At 32.7% G+C, this 26,667-nt stretch overlaps 1 protein-coding gene across 5 annotated transcripts in view; it reads left to right on the top strand.

The window, feature by feature from the left end:
• Positions 1 to 6,343: 6,343 nt before the first annotated feature.
• LOC128191749 (type II inositol 3,4-bisphosphate 4-phosphatase-like) overlaps positions 6,344 to 26,667 on the top strand; it is a 29,581-nt gene continuing 9,257 nt past the window's right edge. The window contains exons 1-14 of one of the 5 annotated variants that reach the window (XM_052863999.1): positions 6,344 to 6,459; positions 6,656 to 6,817; positions 8,086 to 8,264; positions 9,136 to 9,206; positions 10,857 to 10,944; positions 12,734 to 12,946; positions 13,207 to 13,245; positions 13,354 to 13,472; positions 14,438 to 14,554; positions 15,032 to 15,111; positions 22,015 to 22,090; positions 22,648 to 22,662; positions 23,541 to 23,737; positions 25,450 to 25,507. In XM_052863999.1, the coding sequence (XP_052719959.1) occupies positions 8,153 to 8,264; positions 9,136 to 9,206; positions 10,857 to 10,944; positions 12,734 to 12,946; positions 13,207 to 13,245; positions 13,354 to 13,472; positions 14,438 to 14,554; positions 15,032 to 15,111; positions 22,015 to 22,090; positions 22,648 to 22,662; positions 23,541 to 23,737; positions 25,450 to 25,507 (1,185 nt within the window). In that variant the 5' untranslated portion in view covers positions 6,344 to 6,459; positions 6,656 to 6,817; positions 8,086 to 8,152. Of the gene's footprint in view, positions 6,460 to 6,655; positions 6,818 to 8,085; positions 8,265 to 9,135; positions 9,207 to 10,262; positions 10,420 to 10,856; positions 10,945 to 12,733; positions 12,947 to 13,206; positions 13,246 to 13,353; positions 13,473 to 14,437; positions 14,555 to 15,031; positions 15,112 to 22,014; positions 22,091 to 22,647; positions 22,663 to 23,540; positions 23,738 to 25,449; positions 25,508 to 26,362; positions 26,466 to 26,667 lie in introns of those variants that run through there. The other 4 variants (XM_052864000.1, XM_052863998.1, XM_052864002.1 and 1 more) reach the window with 4 other exon arrangements.

Here is a 26,667-nt window from a genome sequence, read left to right on the forward strand (position 1 = left end):
GATTCAGCTATAGTATAGGCAACAGAACTCTCGACAGCAGGCTGACCAAATCTACTCAAAAGACTTGAAATGCAGAAACTGTCATAATTTTTCCATTGCTAAATGTACGATAAACTATTCAAGGTATGGCTATTTTCCAATCTTGCATCGAACTAGATCATGTTTTCCACTCAACAATAAATGATATTGTAATTACGAAAGGCTTACCCTGAACAATTTTAGATCAGCTAAATGAATGGATTGTTTGTATTTGCACGATAGCTTGGTCAAACAAGAATCCCCAAGGAGCGGATTGGGTCATGTGATCAAAGGATACAAACCAATTTTAGTGTTGATAAAAGCAATACAGTGTGTATGCTTTTCTCTCATGATTTTGATTAAGCAAAAAGCTTTGAAAATACTTAAACATGGATTTAAAAGTATTCCTGAACTTGAAATCAATGATAAAACATATTAGATCTAGCAAAAGGCATTCGTACACTACAAGTGTAACATACATGTACATGTATTTGTTATAGAACTATATGTACATGTAACACTGAACATGACCGATTAGTTTTGAAGATATCCATGGTTTAATTAAAGCAGTTTTTGTTTAATTAAACTAACGAAATCTTTTGTTGTTTCGAATACAAACAGCCCCAGAAGACACACTCCCCTTTCCCCCATCCCCAACCGTCAACTAATTTTACAGCGTTTCCGTTTAAGGTAAAAGCACACGTATTGCTATCTTTAAAAAATCGTTGTCTTTGCGATTGGTTTGTGTAAGTGGATTAAGAAATGAGTCTGAGCACAGCTGGGTAACATAATCTTAAGCCTTCTGAAATCCACCGACTGTTTCTTTACAACTCCGCAATCTTGCAACAAGGGATAGTAATGGACTCTCTCTCTCTCTCTCTCTCTCTCTCTCTCTCTCTCTCTCTCTCTCTCTCTCTCTCTCTCTCTCTCTTAATACAGAATTAATTTAACAGTGCCACAAAATACGCCATCATATTTTGATAAAAATGGTATAGGGAAACACTGTTTAAACAGATTGTTCCGTGAATTCTAGTAAGTCATGAAAATTGCAAATTGCGATGCAACAAGTTTGAGGACAATTTTGCATATCGCCAAACAATGCACAATATTCAAAATTTAAATTAGAAACGCTCCAAGTGACATTTCGGTCCAATTTCCTCGCAACGTATTCTCAGCCTGAAGGAAAAACTTGTTCCGGGAGAAAGGAAAAAGTGCATGTGTTTGAGACATCTCCTCAGGGCCATTCAGAGCGTGCGCATGATATTTCTCCTGTATATGGCTTCCCGGCAAATGCCATTTAGACTTAAGCTAATCATTTATTTCAATCCATGCTGATCGATTTTTACTTGCGATACCAGAGATAGGCAGGGTTCGATTATTACGTAAATGTGCAATTATCCGGCCGCATACATCGTACGGAATCAAATGGAAACTGTGGGGGGAAGGTTTTAATTCCTTCATTAAAGGAAAGTGCCCGGATGTAAATTAAGCGCGCCGTGACAGGCAATGCGTTATCATAGCTTATTAAGACCTTTGGTTTAATTTTAATAAAACAAAAAGTAAATGGATTAAAAGAATAAAACAGGAAATGGAGTCGTAACCCAGACGTAGGATGGCAGGGAGCAAGTTGGTTCATCTCAGTTTATGTTTGATCATTGAATGTTTACCTTGCAGGTGCAATTAGAGACAGGAATTGGGACGGTATCAATATAAAAAAATGCATCAGCTATAGTACTTTTGTTCAATGACTAACGATTTTATTTTTAAAAATCATGAATTACTAAACATTGTCAGAGATATCTTTTGTTTATTTCTATAGCGTTGTTCATAAAGTATTTAACTATTTTTTTTTTAATTTTAGGAAAATGGGCTCATGAATAAAATAAAAAATATTAAGTTGTTGTTTATTTTGTTGAACTTACAAAATGACCTTTCAGTCACAGTATAAAGCACCATAGGTTTGACGTAGAGTTGCTCAAACATTCTTATAGACATGTACATGTAAGTACCAAGTCTTGCGGGATTTTGTTTTGTACTCTACGTAAAGCGAACTGTGTACTTGTATGTAGTGTACTATGTTGCATTTTGCAACAAAGTCTTCTTTCTATTAAGTCTGTTTTTTGCAAACATTAAAAAAGTATCAAACTTTAAAGTTTTTTAACTTGCGTTTATGCTGCTGTTGTTGTCTTTTGATTTATGTTTACAATCCAATTAAAGTTAGATCTTTGATCCGCTCCAAATAGATCGCTACACAAACTATTTGGAGCGGATCAATTAAAGATCTAATTGTAATAAGATTGAGATGTTAATAATATCAAACATTACATCCTAATATAGAATTAACCAGTGGATCTGTGCAAACACACTTTTGTTTCATTCATATTTTTTATGAAATATGATTAATATGTAGAAAAAATAACCTGTATTAATATCGATAAAGCAGCTACAGTGTATATAGATATGATCATTTAGTCAAGGACGGTTTAACGCCTTACTAAATATCTGCATGTCAAGATTCATCAAAATTAATATCGTTGATTGGGACAAACTTTTCAATTAACGATGGATTTTGAGTCATTAAAAAAGTTCGATTGGAGTTATTTTTATGTATTTAAGGCAAAACGGGCAATTCCCCTTTGTCCCAATGCATTAGATTAGACAGATTTTGCCCCAGAGAAAACTGCCACTCATCAACGATTTAAGGAGAATATATTGATTGATTGATCAGTTCTTTAACGTCTCTTCGATAACCCTCCTCGGTTACCAAATACAAACGTTCTCCTACCTCTAAACTGCATGCATTGGTACAACGCTTTGTGTATATAATGTGGCTGCACTGTGTTCCTACGGATGTATTGATAGACGCATGCTTGTCATGGATGGAGTCTAATACCTTGCAATACAAAGTATGCCACTGTTCTGTTGACTTTGAGTTTGTTGTCTCGATCTGATGGCGACGGTTGCTGGTCACGATGATAATGATTAAGATCTAATGAGAGGGTTTCAATGAAATCTTTTATATCAACTAATCCTATTTGGTTTAAATATTGACCCTCCCTCCACCCCCACCCCCCCCCCAAAATAAAAAGAAACAAAAAATTCCCTAAAACTCACACACAAACAAAACACCCACAACAAATGCAACCTTGCTAAATGTACACTTGAAGGTGACCTTGAGGTTGAGGTTGATTAAGAAGCGAGGTTTCATTAAAAGATACATGACTGCAAATTAATTGAGATCGCTTTTTTCCTTCAAAGTCTTTGGCATGAAGTGCGTCAGACGTCAGCAATCGCCATTTTATGTTTGATTTTTATTCTACACACGTGTCTGAGAGCAATCAGTGGTTTTTATGGAAGAGAGCGGCGGGTACCAGATGAAGAAAAATGCTCTTAATTAGCATCTTGTCAGCTCAGAATTGTCATCCTCAGCTAATTGACGTCAGCGGTGTATATCTTAGGGAAAATTGGACACGAAATAATTAACCGGACACGGGGTAAGGGACGCGGAGCCTCGACATGGCAATTTAAGATGAGAGCATGGATCGGGCGGGGAGGACAATAGGTGAATCCTTGCAGCAGAGGGTCGTCAAAGAATGCTGCGGACAGCCTAGTTCTGTATCTCTGATCTGATCAGGAAATCAATGGGACTTTGTTCGAGGCTGGCTGAGGTTATTGAACAGCTCTCATTGAAATGATCTGTACTTTAAAAAGTTATGATTAATGTTGTCTTCGAACACTGATTGTTAATTGTCAGTTTTTGGAATTTATTAATTTTTTTATCTCGATCTCGGCTGCTGCATTAATGAATTGAAACTCTCGAATTACATGCAATTAACTTAAATTGGATTAACCTTTCACCTTTTTAGAGGTCTCATTTATCCCAGTCTGTCAAACCTTAAATTCATTTTTGCTAATTCGATTCGTTAACTGTTCTTTAATTAGACTACGTCCTATGTTATAGATGCATGAAAAGAAAGCCCCTTCCAATTTTTAAAATCCGTATTTTTTTTATTACTTTTTAATTAGGATTGCATGCGTACATTTACTATGATACGGTATGTTGAGTGTGAATTTTAAAGGCACCGCCCCCCCCCCCCCAAAAAAAAATTAAAAAAGAAACACAAAAAGAAAAACTACAAAACACAAAACAGTTTTGTGTTTTATAACTAAATAATTGATTTTAATTAAAAATACTTTCCATACAAGCACGTATCTATAGGCTTAATAAATATTTCTGCGAGAAAAAACACCCAATGTACTGTCCTTCCTGACATATTATTTTTCAAATAATATCTGCAATATGACTACTTTCCCTAGCTTTTTAATATTATATGAAACACCTCTTCTCACGTAATCTTTGCGATAAGCGGTGAACTAATTGACCACGACTCGGCATATAATTTGCCACATCTATAACAGTCACAAATTAACAAATCATTAGACAGAAAGAAGTGTGATAAGGTTAGATATGGTATTCATCTCTATTTAGGGTGTGTTGCAATGCATACCTCTTCCATGAAGCGTTATCTACAATTATTATTCAGAAATAGTTACTCTTAAACGTCCAAAAGAATCCTAAAAAATGAATTATTCATATTGAGTAGAAACCAAATATAACTTAAGTATGGTTCTTTGCGTAAACAATAGAATAAACAGGCTATACACTGTAGTTGTGTGTAATCATGTCTTTCCTAGAAAACTATCAATGATATAGCTGATCGCTTGAGTCGCGAAGGAAATTGGCACTCTAAATGATTCTCCATATCTGCCACATTCTTGCTTTACTCGAAAAAAAAAACCCTTAAAACAAAACACGCTGATGGTCCGAAATTTCATAATTATGTCTTATCATATTTGATAATCAGAATTTCATTTTCTTCGAAAGTGGGATTTTTCTGTTTGATTATTAAGTCAATTCAAAGTTTCAATATTGGTATTGCATATAACATTGTATTCAAGGTGGCAGGGGACAGTTTTTTTGATACAATTCATTGTAGCCAAGGAATGCATGTCTTCGGAACTCTGTAACTAGAATTTCCTCAGTTCCCATTCAGCACAAATACCTTTAATTCACTCTTTATAAGGCCAATCACCAATTTCTGAAGAAAATTACTAATCAAAACCTGTAAAATTCTCTACATACTGGTTTTTATGAGGTTTTGACCCTTTAATATTTTGCTAATTTTTCATGATTTTTCAGTTTTTTAGACCTCCCCCAGCTAATTCCCTGCAGAGGGTTGACCTTCCGTACCGCGTGCATGTTGCACTATCACATGTCAGAAACTTACCGGTGTATAGTTTACAATGTCCCATCCACCTACTTTTCGTGTTATTTTACCTCCCGTCTGTAACTTGCAATTTCACTGTGTAAAGTCAGCACAACAGTCATAGCCGCAGGTTTCGCATTTTACTTCTGATTCTCATGTACCTAACATAAGGGGCCTACGTATTGCATATTAATTTCAACAAGAGACACCCCTCTAACTAATGATAATCATTAAAAATCATTTCATGAATTTTAGCAACACTCATATATAAGCCTTCAAGTACAGCAACTCTCAATTTTACAAAAATATTATTCGAAACTGCCCCTTGCTACCTGTACGTATGACCTATGCCTCGACCGTAGCGCACTTTGTTTTGCAGTTGATGCGAAAGGTACATGCTGTGCAGTATACTTAAGAAATAAACAACGTTATTTAGTGAACATGGCGTTATGAATAGCAATTGCTCTGTTGGCATATTCCATGATGCGCGTTACACCTTTATGACGTCGTAGTATACTGACAGAGCAATTGCGATTATAGAGAAATAATTGCAGCTCCTCCGTATGGGCTTACAGTGGGAAAGAACAATGGAAATGCAAATATAAGACTATAATCATCGGGTCCAAAGCATATTTGTAACACCCCCCCCCCCCCAGATCCGCGCATGCTCTCCGATTTTTTTCTGTCGTTTTCTCTCCTTCTCGCCTTTGAATATAGAGAGCTAGAGAGTAGAGAGCTTCATTATTGCAGCTTATAGTAGATTAATTGAACGTGTATGAACGAATTTAGGGGAAAATACTGACCAATAAAGAGAACGCGTACGTACATTGTCATTTTAATTTGGAAAAAAATATATCATATAATAATTTATATAAAAAATTAAGCATTAGTCATGTAATGCTCCATTCACGCTGACTTGGATATAATTTTTATGAGATGACGTTAAATAATTCCTCCAATAAATGTGTGGCACAACTTACGAAATTGATGTGAAATATTTAAGCTCGAGCTACTATACATATCGACTATTCTCCTAACGAGTTATCTAATTTCATTATCCGGAAGTGAGACTAAAAAATGAAAACAGTCAGCAAAATGAAAGTGTAAGCCTAAAAAAGGATTAAACGATGTTAACGGGGCGTTTTGTTCATGATATCGTGTTCTGAATTTAAAGGTATCGAAAAATTTAAATACATCCAGATACATTAAGATTGGTTATGTAGAGTACGTGGACTTGTCGTGGACAAATCGTATTCAAACTGCTAACGTGTAATCAGAATTGTTACCCCATCATTTAAAAGTTTACGTTTATAGCTTAATCATTTTTCTAGTGTCAGTTTTCTTTTAAAAGATAGTTTTGTGGATTTCAGATTTTAGATTGGTCCATATCGTCATGTCGTGCTTTTATTTGGTAAACGCCCATTCTGCCATTGCCAAGAAAACCATTTCCAACGAGTTTGATAATTTGATTTGGCTAGCATTCATAATTTATACGTTTGTTGTACTCCGACCAAATTTTTCGTAGTGGATAGGTAGGTAACCCCCCCCCCTTTTTTTTGATTTGTTGCACATTGATAATCAGATAACCAAACTATATTTCTATACTAACTCAGAGAACTAATCAAATTCAATATTTGTTGATTCAAATTAATCTAAATGTGCTTTTGATATGATATGGACAATCAATTAAAAATAAATTGAATTAAAAAAAGCTGTAAAAAATAATTGTGTAGGGGCAATTTCGATGTGTCGGTTGGAGTATATCAAACAATCATTTTTTTTTTATTTTGGCTTTAGGTGTACGATAAAGTACAATTACTTTATGTGTAATGTATTTTTTTTTTAAAGAATTGTAATTTATCAAGTCAGAATTTGTAATTTAACTTGATTTTGCATTTATTTTATTTTGTTGTATAAATTAAAAATATTCAAAACTGATGCAACTTAGAATACTTCTCTTAAAAATGTAATGTAACACAACTGTCATTGGAAATTAATTAAGATACAGAGAACATGCAGAATTACTAAAAAGTGACAGTCTTGTTTTAATGGTTTAATGGTTGGAGGTCCATAAGAAAAAATAATACAAAATTTAAATTTTATTATCTTTATAACATGAAGATAAGTTACGTTATCTTCTGTTAACAAAATGTAAGGCTAAACATAAAAAGTTGATTTTCATTTGCCATCTCCTTACTTATAGGTCTGGAGTCAGTTATTGATTGAAACTACAATGTATCACAGATGCTTGAGGATAGGACCCCCCCCCCCCGGAGCTGGGTCCTATCCTCAAGCACCAGTGCAATGTATAAGAGTAAAGTTAATTATACATGCACCTTGCTTATGTAATACATGTATACCTGTTGCAATTTACTTCATTTTGACATAAAGAAAATATAATATAAAAAGAAATATTACGGTAATGCACATGCAAAGAAAATGGAAGGTGTTATTAATTTTTTTTTACCTCAGTTTTTGCTACAGTTATAGGGGCATTGTCTTGATAACAGCATAAATATTTCAAACTTTAGTATCGTTATTTATGTTTCTTTGCTAAACTACATGTAGGTACAGGTATTTCTAACAGTCAGTCAAATTAAAAGGCTTATGCCATTGTTTCGTTACTTACCTATACATGGTATATTGTTGGCTAATATGTTAATTGTTCAAATACTAAAATGAAAAATACCAGGTAATTAAATTTTGATGTATGTGTTCTTAATTTCCTATTTTTTACAATCTTTATTTTATTGATTCAGTGATATTAAATATAAAAAAAGAATCTTTCTGTTATTTTCAGATGGCTTTAGTATAAAAAGTTTGCAGATTTTTGACATTTGATTGCCCAGCCTCTGCAAATATCTGCTATGAGATTCAACAATAAAGAATTGGCCTACTTGGCTCACCATGGGACATTTGACAAACAGGGGTCCTTATTAATGAAAGACAAAACAGATGGATTATTTAAGAAAGGAGAAGGTACAATGTATTTATTTTTACTACAATGATGATCCACAGTTTTTAAACAATAAATCTTCTATTCTTGTAACAAATTGTATAGCTCAACTGATGTGTATGATTCATAATACTGATGATGGAGAAGTAGTAAAATATTCTCTGATATTTTTTTATGAACTAATTCTGCAGAGAAATGTAAAATTTATTGATTTTTGTCAGCTACTGAATTTATAAATCTAATATATATGTGCCTTAAGTATATTGCAATAAGTAGTTATTTTTTTCTTTTTATATTGCTCTGCAAATTTGTTGAATAGAATATTAATACTTTTTGACATTCATACAATCTTGGTTATACTCTGCATACAGAGGAAATGTATTTTTCTGCAATAACCTTCAAAGCCAGTACCAACCTCCAAGGAAAGCATTTTACCATTTATATTTACAACTCTATCTGAATCTACGTACATGAATCTTTACATATCAGAGTGAGCAAAAGTAACATATATTATTTTTATAACTTATCTGTAGAAAATGAATAAGAAATATGTTGAAAAATACTGGTACTCAATAAATGTAAATATAGCACTTTAATGCATATTATGATTACAAAGTAATGTCAATGTAAATTGTTGTCAAAATAAGTAAACTTATATACAGTCAAACAAGGTTATAGCAAAAAGTCTTATAATGAATCAATGCCCAAGTAAAATCAGTTTAATTTCCCTTGGCTCTGGTTTATTGTGATAACATATGTTATGAACTTATCTGGTTTAATGAAATAACATTTATAATGAATCAACATCGGTTGTCCTTTGCACTTTGCTATGCCGGGTAAGTGTGTTTAACTCTAGGTGTATTGACGTAGACTGTTATATGCTTTTCTTTTCAGAATATCAAAAGCGTTATCTACGCCTGAAGGGTAACCTGTTGTTTTATTTCAAAGACAAAGACAAGTCAGTGGTAAGTATTTACATGTAGTCACCAATGCATGTAGTCACCAATACATGTAGTCACCAATGCATGTAGTCACCAATGCATGTAGTCACCAATGCATGTAGTCACCAATACATGTAGTCACTTCATGTACCGTATACTAGTCACCAATACATGTAGTCACCAATGCATGTAGTCACCAATGCATGTAGTCACCAATGCATGTAGTCACCAATACATGTAGTCACCAATACATGTAGTCACTTCATGTACCGTATACTAGTCACCAATGCATGCAGTCACCAATGCATGTAGTCACCAATGCATGTAGTCACCAATACATGTAGTCACTTCATGTACCGTATACTAGTCACCAATACATGTAGTCACCAATGCATGTAGTCACCAATGCATGTAGTCACCTATGCATGTAGTCACCAATGCATGTAGTCACTAATGCATGTAGTCACCAATACATGTAGTCACCAATACTTGTAGTCACCAATACTTGTAGTCACCAATACAGAATTATGAACCCCTAATGTCATTTTTATGGTGTTGATTGCATGAAAAAAATTGGTTCAGGTCAAAGTCTTGTAAAATTGTGAAATAGTCAGTTAGGCACAGTGAAAGTCAAGGAAAATTACGATATTGAATGGTCAGATTTGGATTCTAACATATTCATATGGAGATAGCTTTTACATGTAATTAATACAGATATGCATCGAGAAAATGAATTGATGTTTAATTACCAATGCCTTATATTCTGTGGTAGTCAATTTAAGTTTCCATTGTCTTGCAGATAACAAACACATGAATTTGTTATTTTATAACTTTCTGTTGAAAAAGTTTGATTTAGTCAAAATGATCATTTGGAATCCAAATGTAATTTTGCACACCAGGAAATACTATTAATTTCATTATGATTCTGTTGATCCCCGAGAGATTATAATTTTCCTGTTTGATTTATTTTTATAAAATTTTCAATATTTAATCTGCTCATATCTGGATAACTTTTACAGATCAGTATAACAATTTTTGTGATATTCATTGATACTATCAGTAATTACGGTAAAAGTGCAAAGTACGTGTACAGAACACTTATGTTTTTATAAATTTCACATATGAGGTTATGTTTTTGATTGACTGATTTGCTGTTAATGTGTTATGCAATTCGTTGATGGTGGGATTAAGAGTAATCAGCTGATATTCATGCATATTATCTGCTTTGTGTAATAAGGTTAGTTTTTACATTTCATAATTTCATAATTTGTCAGGTCTCGCATTCAATCAATTAATCACATCGGTTGTTGTATTGTAACTGTATTGCTGAAATTATTGAAATCTCAATAGATCATTTTATGCCCATCAATTTGTAAAATAAACTTACTTGAAAAGAAGCATTTATTGATTATGACGTCCTACTTTTCAACACTTCGATTAATCTTTCTTGTAATGTTTGACATAAAATACCATTCATGATCAATTCATACCGGTAATTGAAATTTTTTTTGTCTTCTTTATGTGTTAGATTTTGTTATCCCCTTTTTTTTAAATACTCAAGCTTTATAGCTGCTTAAGTTTTTTTGTTTTTTTTAAATTTGGTTCTTGTTTTAATTGTCAAGTGTTATATGAAGCAGAAACTGCTCTGATTCATTACAATGTTGTGATTTACAGTCCAGTGAGCCACCCCTGGGAGTCCTGGTCATTGAGAGGTGTACTGTGGAGCTAGATTTGGAGGCAGTGGACTTTGGATTTCTTATAGGTACATGTGCTTGTATATAATACTGTAAATTTCCTTTAAAAAATTGGGAAATAAATATTTGCATACAAATAGCTAAAAGCACCCTTTTTTAAAAATCTGGTTATTATTTTTTCTTACAGCTGTGAACTGTATGATATTATTACAATGTATAACAAAAGCCTGCCATTTTAGATACAAAATTGGGGAAATCACCAATTTTAATTATAATTTAACTCATGTAAGAATTGTAAAAAGAATTGTGATTAGCTTTTGATTCCAAACAAGGTGACATTTAATATCATATAAGTTTAAGATGGTATTAGACACCTTGGGATAACAATATGGGGTGAAAATACATCATGTATTCAAAATACATGTATATTCAGCATAATAAATTTTTTCAAATTATTCTATATTAAACATGAAACACATTTTTTGAATTCTTAGAAAAGTAGATATACTAGCTGGTAATTTTAAAAGCCCCATTGGGTTTCAAACTTGTGAATTGCAGACCAGTTGCTGACATTTCATCCTATTGTGCTACACTGTTAACTTATACATCGATCAAAAAAGAAAAAAATATATGTGTATGATTATACAGTCCATTTTATTGTTTGTTTTGAGAAAAATTACATCTCAGTATTAAGATGTCCTGTACCTCTCCAAGTTTTTTATATCTCTTGTTCTTTTAAATTGAGGTTGATTGATTTATATCTTATTTTTTTTCTCTTAAAGAAAGATCAGTTGTATGATCTGATTCAACTTGACATCCTATAGAAGCTAAAGTTTAAGATTTGCATCAAAATGCTTGCATAGGCACCAGGCTTTCCTCTAAAGTACACCATCCTGATGTCTGTAGAGAAATGGCTGTCAATGTGCGTGCATGTTTCGTTGAATTAACATGCATCAGTTCTATTTAAGGGAGAAGGGGTTTAATTAGGTCTACAGAAAACAGGGATAACAATTTGATAGATGTGTTCATGGCTTGACTTGTGTATCAGAGATGCTTATTTTTGGCACTCACAAATATTAAAGTCACCAGTACTCTCAAAAAGGGGTTGACTCAACATTGTGTCCAACATTTTGTAACTTGTTTTGTATGTATTTTAAAATTTATACTAGTACATGATATATATTTTGTTTCCCTCATTACCTCACACATGCCCTTGGCAGCCATTTGCTTAACATACCATACACTTCATACACAGATTAGCCAAAGATAGATGGATATTGGATAACCTCTTATTGAGGTCAAAAGGTCAAACAAAGATCATTAATATGTTATTGCTCAATATATGTCCAAAGATTTAATAATGTTTAAAGAATTCTTATTTTATTTTTCAGGGTTTTTAAGGCTGTAGTAAAATTATAAATTAATGTGTGTTTTGACCAAATACAATAAAACATACTATGTAAGAAATTTCCAGTGACCTTTTCCTAGTTTTAATTATCTTATACTTTCTGAATAATGAATCTTGCATACACCATGCAAGGAACTGAAATTTTAAGTTCCCAGGTTTACTGTACATATGTACCATTTAATAAAAGAATTTATTATAAGTTTCTATTTAGTTTACAAGGTACAACATACAGTCAAACTTCGTTATCTCATATTAGATCGGAATGTTTGAAAATTTCGAGATATCCGAGCTTTCGAGATATAGAGCTAGGGTAAAATACTTAGGAAGTGAGAGATTGGGTCTTACAAATCACTTCGAAATATCCATTGTATTTGAGCTATCATTGAGATATCAAAGTTCAACTGTATATCCATCTCTCAATTTTATACAGTGATTGATTTGTTTTTTAGTGTATGAAGGAGAGGATCATACATACAAGTTCCAGGCTCCGAGTGAGGATGAGAGGGATGAGTGGATCCAGGTTATCCACACAGCCAGCTATGAATGTCTGAAAATGCAGCTCCAGAGTCTGAGAGAGCAGATCCAGGCCAAGACTGGGAGGGACCCCATCACTCAACCCCCACCCACAGAGTTTGGGATGGAGTATGAGACCCAATCCCAAGGTACGTAGGCATGATACATAATTTCTTCTATCAGTTTATTAAAATGAAACATAAAACATTTTTGATTTCGTGCGCAACTTGGAAGGCATCATTGGAACCCATTGCTTTTATATCAGTTATTCTGTAAAACTGCTTTCATCTGTTGAAAGCAGTGTAACGGATAGAATGCAGTAGGAACCACAGTAGAAAGAATTGTTACAGTAAAAAAATCAGTCAAAAGACACATGAAAGAACATTCACCAAAGCCTTCTATTTTGTAGGAAATGCCAGTGATGACCCTGCCCTAGAGATATGCTTGAGTAAGTTTTGTGTTGGTCAAATCTTGAGTTTACATGAGTGATGTTTCTGTCAATTGCAGAAGTGAAATTCGAAATGATGCTTCATCTTTATAATTTTGATTCTGCCAGGCTGCAATGACTTGCATAATGACGTTAGTGGACAGCCCCCCAATCCTTTCATTGTTCTTAGTACCATTGTCCCTCCTCAACAGACCTGGATCCAGCACAGTAACACTGAAGTAGTGGAAGTAAGTACAGTTGTTAGTACATGTACTACTGTATACAGGGTTATTTTCGCCCCGTGTTATTTTCGCCCTTCTGTACTTGTGAACGGTTTCGTGCTGTCTTGAATTCGCCCAAACACAGTTGTATTAAGGAGTGATAAAACGAGAAATTTGTATTCACTCAGTCTTAAATTTGCCCACTGTCAACGAGAGCAAAAGGGGCAAAAATAAAACATGGGTGAATATTTCCCTGTATACAGTATGTTTACACACCACACACTTCTAAGTAGGTGTATAGATAGCAATGTTTACTAGTACTTGTTTATGTGTAAAAAAAAAAATTGCCTTCATTCCCAGAAGATTTACGGGTATTGATAATGCTTTAAAAGTATTTGCAAAACGATATGTACTGGTGTTTATTATCATTTTCAATATGGATAAGTTACATTTTTAATCCATTAAGTCTGGCATTAATTCCTAAAAGTTTGAATTCCTCTGATGAAATAAATCCAATCAGTTTTTTGATAACTCAGTAGTCTCTAGAGTAAAAAAAAAAAATTAGAATTGAATATTCATTTGCCAGAATATAAAATATTGAAGAAGATTATGGAAATTATCAGGATAGAAATTTTTAAGAACGACTGTAAATTAATGTGCATTGAATCAACTAAAAGTCTTTTAGTCGGAAATGATTTTTCAATTAACAGTCTGTTGTTTCAAATTATCAAAACAAGATATCTCTATTTTACGTTTTTAGAAAAAAGTAAAGCTTACTGATATCTTAATAAGTCATTTATGTACAATATGTGAGTATTTTATTTTTTACGAACATGTCTTCATTTAATATTGTAGCAAAATTATGATTGGGATTTTTAAATTGTGTTCATTTTGAGTTTGCATGATCGATCGTCATTTTGTTTTGATACCTGGAACCTGTGATCATACGACAAGATTATTTTGAATGCAAAATATTCCTCCTGTTTTACCAGGGCAGTAATGATCCCCAGTTTCTGAAGACCATTGGCTTTGGTGACAAAGACGGGGTTGATCTCAACATGCGGGTGAAGATCACGGTATACCATGTCAAAGAGAGGCTGACAGGGACTGTAAGTATTAGATTACCGCGTGTCCGATTAGCTTCATGATAATTTAATTTTGACAAAAGATTATTTACAAGCTTCCAGTGTGATTACATGTTAACAGCTTTGAGTGTGAAAATTTGAAAAAATTATAAGCACGTTATTTAAAAATGTTATTACATTACCAGTGAAATGTTTGTTAGTAAATTAACTTTTTTACACTGTTTTCACTGATGAAGATAGATCACTTAAGTTGACAAGACGCAAGGTCAAGAACTTGATATAAATTTTAAGAGTACATGATATTTATTCATTCATTCATTCATATCATTCATTCATTGATTCATTCATTCACTTTAGGCTTTACAGCCCATCAGTATTCACATCAATATAATACAGTTTCCATACATATAAAGGAAAGGGGAAATAGACAAAATATGTAAGTTTAGGGTAAAGCAAAAATTCAATCACATACTCAAGATATGTAATTTCCTTTGCATTTAGATGTCCCAGCTTGGTCATGCTATTTTCACATTGAAAGATGTTTTGATGAATGTGGAAATGAAAAGCAAAATGAGACTTGTGTAAGTATATCTTGGAACAGGTTATGAATTTACATAGTACATATTTATTAGTACGTTTGTTAATACATGTATTGTATTGTTAGCTGAATATAAAAGTTCATTTTTTTAAAATAGAGGTGCCATTGGCTTATATACATTTATTTTCCCATAGAACATGTAAGGAAAATATACAATTTTTTTAAAGTGGAGGAACCAGCCATCTTTCCCCCACCCCCGCCATCAATGTAAACATTGCAAATAGTGACAATATTTTCTGATATCTATGGATGGAATGTTGACATCTAGGTATTACCCCCAGGAGATATGTTTTATAGGTCTCTCAATGTGTGGGATTTTCAATATTGCATGGATGCCGACCTCTCAATTTTCAAATGATTCTACGATCTCTTGTTTGAGATAAATTATGTCTGTAATAGACTGTCTGATGCACTGTTAGTTTCATATGTTTTTTGATTGACAGTGCTGAATTTTTTTTAGTGCGATTTAGCCCATAAAGCTGACTTCATTGATAAAATTGAATCATATATCAAATTATACATTGATGCAAAGCTGTATCATGTTACCCGGCGTGAAAAACTACAAACAATAGAAAAACTGACACAAAATAGCTTTCATAATGAATACTATAGGTCTAAACAAGGCTTTTTAATTTCCGGACTGTCGCACTGGTGTGACGGAGCGTCCTTAGGATGTAGACAGTGAAACTGTTTGGCGTTATTGATTGGGGCAATGATGCATTGGTTGTGTTTGGCCATTGCTGTAACTCATCCTTATACCGCCTGTACACATGGCAGGGCAGTTTGATGAACAGAGACCAGGCATGCAATACCTTCATCAGAAGAGCCTGGCAAAGAGTATAAAAATCTCACTCAAGGCTACATTATTCATTCTAAATAAGATTACCAACATGGTGAAAATACACATCTGCATGCTAATTCCATTTTTTTAACTGGTAGTTCATATTTGTTATTTCTAATCAAGTTTGAATTACAAAACTCTAGTTTTGGAACAGCTGAAATGGCACAAAAAATTTCGGCAATATCTGTGGGCAATGTCTGAAGATTGATGACTCTTCCCATCCTCTGCCCATAATTCACACCTCGTACTTTTAGAATGTTAATTGGCATTTTCCCCCCTTCCTTCATGCATTTTTTAGCTGTGATTGGTCTGGGTTTTGTCATTAACAATGCACCGAGACAGGAAGCAAGTACTATGTGGACCAATGCATGCACAGTAACTAATGGAGATATAAAATATTTCTGTCAACAGCGACACCACATATTATATCATTACCTTGTTTTTTGTTCACCTGCTTTGAACTTGACAAATCATCTTTATTTACGGAAGCAAGTTGATGCGTAGAGATTCGGATTTATCCATCCCCACAATGTTCAAAAAGAGGTCGCAATTTAATATAGATGTCAATTATTTTTGTGAATGCATGAAGGCTAAGGAGAGGTGTTGAAATCTGTGGAAAATATCAAGGGCTTTAAGGTGGAAAAGGACACCTCCAAGTACTTCAGAAAGAAATAAACAATAATATAAAGCATAATTTTATAAACCTTTTCTTTCCTAAAAATGTTACCTAGCGGTGTAAATTATTATCTAACGATGTAGCATAATGGGTTAGAGCACAAATTATGAATCTGTAAGTCATGAGTTCGAATCCCACTGGGGCTTTTATAATTTTTACCTTTCCGAAAAACATATTTTCTGGTCAAATATTGTAAAATTTTATTAAAATGGTGAAAGTTTTTTGATGATAATTGAATTTTATCCACATGCATAAATATAGACATGTGTCCCATACCACCTTAATTTTTGATAACGAGAATGATTTGAGCAAACTTGTACTGTAACAACATACTGTAAACATATTTGGTGTGTACGATATTTGGCAGAAATTAGTTTTCGAACAAATTGGCATGGATTTGAATTAGCTTATTCCTGAATGTGACTATTCTTATACATAGATGTATTGCATTTAGTGATGTACTTGATTTAGCGGAAGGCATTCCACCAAAAGCGCTAAATAGAATTAATACACTGCCAAATGTAGTACGTTTACAGTACATTGTAATAAAAGAAGGATGAAAAAATACATTCTTGTTGATATTTGAGGGAAATGAACTTATTGTTTGATTGACATCAATATGCATTTAGACAAGTTTTTGTAATGAAATAGCAAATTAGGCCCATGGGTCCCTTAGTGTTTTTTCATCAGTTATCTCTGTGCAACCTTTAAGACAGCATACGCATGCATAATAATGAGTTTTAGCTTGCAGAATTTTTTGATGATATTAAAAAACAATGGTATTATTATCTAACCTCTGTCGTGACCATAAAATGCATCTAATGCATATAAGTTTGTGTGTTCTTTCTTTATATAGCTTTTACAGTACTTATTATGTAAACAGGTCAGTAAGTACATTGCATAGATGTCCAACGCTGATATCCTGTGTGAGTCTTTCATGATTGAGTTTTTCCTGAAGAACAGGATTTCCTTTGATGCATGAAGATCAACATTCATGCGGGAGGTTATTATAATGTCAACATGTGATAAGGAGGTGTTAATATATATTGTGTAAATTAAGTCAACTCAACTCATATCATACACTTGGTGACATATTTGATGTTTATATCCATGCATACCAGACACAATATCAATTGAATTTATTAAGTTGAACTGATTTGATATTGAGCAGACAGGGAAATTACTAATTTTCTGACAATGATTGGTATGTTGCTCTTTTTTTTTGTACAGTAATTTACAATAATTTATAAACTTTTTGATTTTCATTTAAGTTTTTGATAGAAGACTCTCTCTCTCTCTCGGCAGATCTCTCTCTCTCTCTCTCTCATCATCATTATTACCATCTTCTGTGTTGTCATGATCTTCATTATCAATAGCAGCATCTTGGGGGTCATGGTTACCCATTTTAACTGATAAGATTATCTCTAATTGATTCAATTGATATAGTCAAACCATTTTTATATATATATATATATATATATATATATATATATATATATATATATATATATATATATATATATATATATATATATATATATATATATATATATATATATAAAAACTATCGGACAATTATTTTGTATAATAAAGACAAAATGATAAAAGAAATGTTTGGTCGTCTCAAATATTCTTAAATTATTTCACTGGCAACATTTGTAACATTTTGAAATAGGAAAAGTAAACTCAGTTTAAGTTTTTCTAATCAATGTAATTGGCAATAATTCAAGTGTTTATGCAAGTATGTTTGAATTGATAATTAAGTGACATAACAAAAAAAAATAAAATTATTTACTTGTTTAACTTAATTTGCAATCATTTTATCTAGTGATATCAAAATTTATCATATGGAGTACTCAGGTAATAGAATAATTAATATAGCATATATTACATGTTTAATTTTTATTTTGAAATATGTGTCACAGGACCTTATTAACAATTCTTTTGTGTATTTACAAGCGTGGTGAAACACATACAATATGATGAGGTAAATCACAGTATATTGCTAGTTAAAGGTCTGGAGATATCTTCCATGATCTCTTTCTTTGGATACATCTACTGGTACTGTACCAGTGATCAGCTTAGACCAGTTATCGGCTAAACTGAGGGTTCGGGTTAATAGCACGCGACTATCTGAGATTTTTTAATTAAATCAGTCGTCTGTTTCGAATAAAGGAAAGTAAGTTTGCTTGAAATTAACTTTCTTGAATATGTTTTAAACATGAGCTTAAACTTAAACGATCATTGTTTACCGCTTATTTACATCTTTGCACTTTCAGCAGTGGGGGATGTGACGTGATAAGTTAAAAATAGAAAATTACCTCTTTGTGATACGTTATTATATCCCTTCTTTTATTTGACATAAAATATCAATACATATAACATCCATAAACAAAGGGAGTTCACTAAATTCCGAGAGATTCATAGCGCAGTTGAACGCCTGATTGCACAAATATTATATTTGAATAGTCTACGATTTTGTGTATTACTGTATGATAACAAACGAATAATTTTATGAGGTTTGTTAATATGTATCATAATCCTTACGACCTTTAGTCTGACTCCACAAGGGGCATAATTCAAATTACATTTTGCAGAGTGAAAAATCAACATGAACAGGAATTTTACTTTGTTATTATCACGAAGCTGATAACTGGTACAGTAAATCGTGAAAACTTGGCAAATTCGGGGAGTGCTAAAAGTCACAAAACAAGATGTTTTTGGGTTCTAAATATTGATATAATCTAACAGATGGATAAATAAGGAGTTAACCATTTATAGTATGTCAAGTGTTATCCAAAAATATCAAGAAATAAGGAAATACGAAAAGAAAACGTTACATTTTAGCCGATAACTGGTACAGTGCCAGTATAGATAAATTCATATAAATAATCTGTTTAAAGGTCAGAAAAAGGCACAGTCCAGTGTAATGGTGGAATGTTTAAATATCAAAGACACTGTTCAATTTTAAAGTTACCGGTACTCATGTATTAAAAAACTACCCTGACCTGAATGTTCAGTGGAAATAGGTCAGTTAGTTAGTCATGTCTTCATATGGATCTTGCAGTAGATACTTAAAGTGATACACTTCCATTGATATCTGTGACTGTATTTATGATATGAGCCATCCATATTGAAATATGTGTTTGATATTTTGATAAAGAAGTTCCTATGTAATGAAATGTGTTTTTTAACTGTAATACATTTCTTATGTAATCCAGTGAAAATGACTCTCTAGTCACAATGGGAATTCCAGTTTCATCAAAAAGGTACGCCAACCTGTTTGACAAACCTTGAATAATATAACTTCACAAGTAGAATTTTGTGTAGATGTGTGTGAAACGATTGTGTTGAATTTTCCTTTGTTTTTTCACCTTATAACCCTTCAACAGATTATTTCAACAGTGTGTGTTACCAATATAATTGGCCTACCTGGTAAATTCACTTATGAATGTAGAAAATATTTACATTAAAACTTAATCAGATTATGCATTTTTTTTTGTGTAATTCCTAGCTGCTACACCTTCATTCCCCAATGAACCACCAAGGAATGCATTATATTTTAAAATTATTGGTTTAATGGAATTAGTATTATTTTCATTGAGTACTGATTTAATATAATGAATTGTACCAATTCAACCAGATCGATGTTATTATCTGTTAAATATTTTGTTCACAGTATGACCGATCTATAATGATTTTTTTTTTAAGTTTGATTTTTAATCTTTGTATTTAGAAATGTTGCCAAGTCTAAAATAGAATGCCTAAGGAGCAGGGAAGACAAAATCAAATCCTTTACAATGATTGTCATGATCAATAGTTAAACATTGTGATCTGTGTATTGATCACAATGATTAAAATTGATTTTCAAAGTGGATTTTTAAAAAAAATCTTTCAAGTTTGAAAAATAATGCACAAAGAGGAGATGAAATTTCTAATTCAGTAAATGTTTTTAAGAAAAAAAACAATGGACTGAGAAAGATATATAGTCATAATTATTTGATTCATAAATCATCAAATTCAGTGGTTTATATATGCAGGTATTTGTTTTCACCTGCACATTTAATTTGAAATATTTGTAACAAAATTTTAAATTCAGAGAGAAAAAAGCAACATATATAGTCTTTAAAAAAAACAAACCCAAAAAACCCCAAAACCATAGCACAGTAAATGTCAAGTATGGTAATTGATCAGCAGAACATCCTGGTTATGACAGCATGACCCAGTTGTAGAGTGATGCTCCCAGATCGGAGCTTGGAATGGCTCCATTAGGAATCCAACACCCTCTCCAAGCAATATCAGTCTCCGGGAATTTATTGAGGTCATAAAAATCTGTAGCTATTACCGCTGATTGCAAGTACAAATTGATTTCATGATACTAATTCATGCTTTAATGCGAAAAATCATCTCTTTTTATGTCAAACCGTTTTATGCACCATTTTGTTTGCTCTGATAATTGCCCCTTGCCATTAATATTAAATATCCGGTCTTGCAGATTCCATTTCTGTTAAGGATTCTCTATTTTATACATTAGTCCAAGATATTTATTTCAGCAATTCAAAAAAATAGAGGAAAAATTGTTTTGTGCCGATTGATCCAAATGATAAATTTCAATCACTAGCTGAATTGCCAGCTGTTTTATTTCCAGAAATTTGTTTTCATATTTCTTCCACTTGTTGGTTGCTTGTTATTTAAAGCAAAAATACAGTTGAACTTTGACATCTTGAACATTGATATATCAAACATGGATATGTCGATCGAAGTGATTTCTAGTTCCAACCAACTATTTTGAAAGTATTTTACCCTAGATTGATATCTCAAATGCTTGGATATCTCAAAGTTTTTAAACAGTGCATATCCCATCTAGTTCGAAGTAACAAAGTTTGACTTTACTTACAATTGTTTTGGGGTGGGTAATTTTTTGTTTGTTAAGCTATTATAACTGAGTTATTACCCTTATGAACATTGCGTATTTATGCCAATGCAATTAAGACTCTTTTTTCTTTAATATCTAATTTAAATTACTTCCCTTTGTACTGAATCAATATTTACTTGTTCACTAGAACAAATCTTTACAAGTTTCCTGATAGATGTACTGAACATTATTTTTGTTATCAACAAACAAACTACTAGTATCAGTTGTTATATGTCCAGATTGTAGGAATGATAATGTTTTCTATGATATTTATTGGTCAATGTCAGGGATTGTTCTTTTCTAATCTAATCTAGTTAACACTTGAAAAGCACCTAAAAACACTACTTGATAGTACATGTGTACTACATGTACATGTATACATGTCATTGAATCAGAGATGTACCACACCTGCATGTACCTGTACATTGTCGATTTAGTTCTGTGTTTTTTACAGAGGTCCAGATCCCCTAGATTGTGGGACCGTCACCATCATGGCCTGGGTCAATGACACAAACCTATCACTGTCACAGGTAGGGAAATATCTTACCTCTATGGTTTCATCAATATTCGTTTAATGCCAATTTTGATGGATTTCATTTTTGAGCTGATCCACAAAATGAAATGTTCCTTGGAAGTGCAATTTCTAATATTGTATTGGTAGGATCTGTGGCCACAAATTTAAGTTATTTAACTGTATTTGAAATTGTGATTCTTATACCCAATCCATTAAAATTGATTGCCACTAACATTATGGAAACCACAGACAAAATATTAAAACTCTTAAGAAATTGTAACTGTTGGGCAAAAATTAGAATAATGCATGTTCTAAAGGTGCAAAAAACAATTGAGTTATCTGGCTCTGGAGACACCATCTCAAATAATTACCTGTTAATTTTGGTATTGTTTGGATCTGAAATAAATTAAGATAGAGGGAGTAGGCATACGTTAACTTTTTCCCCCCAGTTTCCCGTTAGAAAGTGGAATGTGTATCATGATTCTAGAATGAAGAACTAAAAAAAGCCCTTATAAAAGCTATAATGAGATCATAGAGAGTGTTCAACATCAAGCCATGCTTTATTTTGTCTAGATTGTCTATATACCGGTAAGAATGTACATGTTTAATAAGGCCAAGTTATATTATCAGAATATATCAGAATGTTTTCCTTTGCTTACAGCTAGGAAGGTGTCTAAAATGCTATATTAAACTGTTACTTTATAAGTAAATCAGATAAATTTCCATAGCAAAAGCTCAAATGTTGCTTTGGCCAATATAAGCTCGTGCAAAATTAATGCATTCAAAATGATTTATATTTTTATATATCAACATACCAAGGATTTTTTACTGAGATTTAATCGAGTCAGTCGCAATTAATGAATGACTATCTCCGATCCATATATAAAGAAAATATACTCATTAATACTGGGTATATTTACATCCTTTTAATACTGGTTTGATTAATATCATTCATATTTAGATGTTCTTAGTGATTTTCTTTTAATAGGGGGCCTAAGGCCTGTAAGGATAGATGGCATAATATGGCTTTCACATTCTGCCTGTCATATTTAGTGATCAATGCAAACAAATAGATAATCACAGAGTAACTGATTTTCCTGGTGTTTTAGCATTAGGATTCATTTTAGGGCAAACTTTTCTTTTTTATTCTGCAGTACTTTGTTGATATGGATAAATTGCTAGTTTTGTCTCAAATTGATCTTTTCTAGGCTATTCGATTCTGCGATAGCATTTTGATATGGTTATAATCTGTTATTTTACATTTTCTTTTTTGTCTCAAATGGTTCTTTTCTTACCTTGAGGCTTTTTGATTCTGTAATAGCACATTGATATGTATGCATAACCATGGTTATAATTTGCTGTATTTGTTTCTCAGATGGAACATTTTTAGAAATTTCTTTTCTCTTGAAGATGTAAATGTTTATCATTGGTAATAGTGTTAATTTGTGGATTTTTTAATTCCTTAGTCGGAAACTGACTCAAATCCTAAGAAGCCTGCCATTGTCCGACACCGCTCCAAGCGGGTCGACACTCTCCGTCCTCATTACAAGAACATCATCACCCGAACATTCCGATTCGACACCACAAAAGGCGATGTGAAACTCCTGGTTCACGAATACATGGGAGAAAGCCTGTTTAGCCTTGATATTCCTATACAACTCTTGTAAGTATTACCTGCCACAAAGCTCGCAATGGCATCATTAGAATTCATGGTGGCTTAATTTGCATGGATTTGATGGGTCACACCCCTCACCCCCAATTTACATTCGTAATGAATTTTGAAAATAGCATCTCACTGGTGATTCCTTCATCAATAAGAAATGCATATTCAAGAAATAACATCTACACAATTAAAGCTTTAAAAAATGGGATTCCACAAAAAATTGCCCCCCCCCCCCCCAAGAAACTTTAAATGATTTTGATCATACAGTTCAGGTATACCTAAATTGGATACCTGATATCAGGGATGCTACATTGACACAAAACTCTTAATCACAGTCATGAATACAATAAAAGAATATCATTTAATAATATATTGAGTGAAGGACCAAGTGAATAGGCACAAATCAATTATTAATAAGGACTATTCACCTAACTTACAATAAACAAATGCTATCAAACAATGCCACAAACGGAGAGTACCGTATTTATATGATATATACATGTTTGTATATTTCCTGTAATAATACTAAAAATATGACACGTTCCTCGAGCATCTTTTTTGTATCTCCTCATAATAAAGAGTTATTATTTTTATGATTATTTCAAAATGCTTAAAATATACGTGTGTATATTGTAATATGTCTTGATGGCCGAGTGGTTATAGTCGTGGCCGCTCTTTACCAAGAGCGTAGGTTATTGAGGTCTTGAGTTCAAAGCCCGGCCCCGGCCAAGATAGAGTTCCATTATGGTGTTTTGCTGTGCTGTATATTTATTTACTTTTATATCAGCAATTCAAGTGTATTTTCAACAAGATTTTATAGGAAATTACATACTCTAGTATTTTGCAGAAATGCCTGGTAAGGTACCCTAATTTTTTCTAAGAAAGCTTGTCAAAGTAGTAGTAAACCATTAACAAATTCCTGGAAAAAGTTAAATAAATTTGAGGAACGTGTCGTCTGACCTTAAGAAAAACAGGGGCTGGCCCGGGACATGATAGGATCATTCCTATACATATTATGTATCCAAAAAGTGTCAAAATCGAAAAAATGTATTTAATGTAAATGTATTGAAATAATCTTGAGAGTAATTACATTTACCCACAAACTCAATTATACATGTATTTTTGAAATTCTGCCATATACTGGGAATCCCTTAGATCAATTGTATTGTGGGTTTTTTCTTAGGAGTGCATAGTCTTCCTTAAGTATTTTCTTAAATAATGTCAACGAAGCCTTTCCTGCAATACTTGTTTTAAAAAAAAAATGGACTGAAATAGATTGTTAATTTTCTGTTACCATAGTTTTTTTTTTAAAATGTCACTAAAATCTAATGCTTATAAAGTTCTCATACGTGCACATTAGCAGCATAAACCTTGGCTGGAGGTAAAACTCTATTGTCACAAAATCCCATTACTGTATAATAAGTGGGCCGAAAGTGCTGGTTTTAATGCATTTCACTGATTCAACCCTTCATTGTAGCTAGAGTAAAATTGTAATAAATGAATTGTTAAGGTTTGTCATTGTCTCATTAACATTGAAGTTTTGATCGTTTTTTTTTTGGTGAAGTTTTGTTCAGTTTGATTTATGCCGAACACCAATCTTCTGGGATTTTTTTTTTCAGTGTTCATATCCTTTGATTATACAATATGTGTGGGTGTTGGGCTGAACATTTGACACTTTGATTGCTATAATCATTATTTTATTTTTTGTGCAGGAGGTTATGGATTGAAGAAGAGAAGCATGTGTTATCCCAGCTCCAAGATATTGGTCAGGTGTGTAAATATGGTGTGTTTGTTTCATTTTGGAATAAGCCAAGCCAGTACGGTACCAAGTAAAAAAAATTTTATCCGGTTCACACACACCAAACACATTAGATCAAGCACAGAAGTACCGTACACAGTTGCTAAATACAGTAAAATTTATTGAAAACTTGTTTTTAATTAATGAATTATAACGATTATCGTCTCTATCAGCTTCAAATTCTTCATGAAAGTGAGATTATATATCATATTGATTGAATGAAGTGTAGCGCATTAATGAAATATTAATCTGTGTACAAATTCAAATAAGATAATTAGTAGGCCATCAGAAAATAAGCTATGAAATCTTTTTGTTCTGTGGAAATGGACATAGAAATTGGGACATGAGTTTGTATTTGTCCATGAATGTACATGTAGCTGCTAGATTACCGGTATAAACTTTGATCTGGTGAGGACATATATTCTAATTTGTATACACATATACTTTTCCATGACTGGAACTGCTAGATTACTCTATTAAATGTCTTATAGTTTGCTATGTATTCTATTCAGCATTTTTTGCCAAAAGCAGCTTCCAATAAAATCAAGTTTTTCTGATAAAATGAAGAAATGTGTATAAATAGGTACATTCAGAAATATATTAATTCAAATATAAAAATCAGTTAACTTTTCACCAAATTCTGTACCCTCAAAATATAAAATGTTTATGTAAGAGATGAATGACATGAGTTTATACTCATCCATGAATGAAGCAGTTGGATCATAGCTTTGATCCGAGGTCAAAAACAGGTACTTTGATTTTTATAATAGTCCATTAATGTAACAACTAGGTTATGATTATGAGATTAAGCTTATCCTTATCTTTAGCTCCCACCAAAGTACGATAGTGACCAGATTTCCCTGATCACTGTGTCGGCTTCCATCGTCTCCAAGTACACGGACTCGCTCAACAGTCTGACCAGTCACCAAGGTGCGAGCGAGCTCAGACTCAGTCCTCATTAAACCCAGTACTCATTACTTCATCGGAACTGTCCAGTGTATACTAATATAGCAGATTGGTCGTCTGATTAATAGATTTTCTCAATCTCCTTGATTATTGATTTTAACCAGGATGTTTCTTTTTAGAAGTTGTTTAACTTCGTAGCAATGAGCTTTTAATGGAATGACTTGTT

Source organism: Crassostrea angulata, chromosome 7, assembly GCF_025612915.1.
Source record: "Crassostrea angulata isolate pt1a10 chromosome 7, ASM2561291v2, whole genome shotgun sequence".
NCBI lineage: Eukaryota > Metazoa > Mollusca > Bivalvia > Ostreida > Ostreidae > Magallana > Magallana angulata.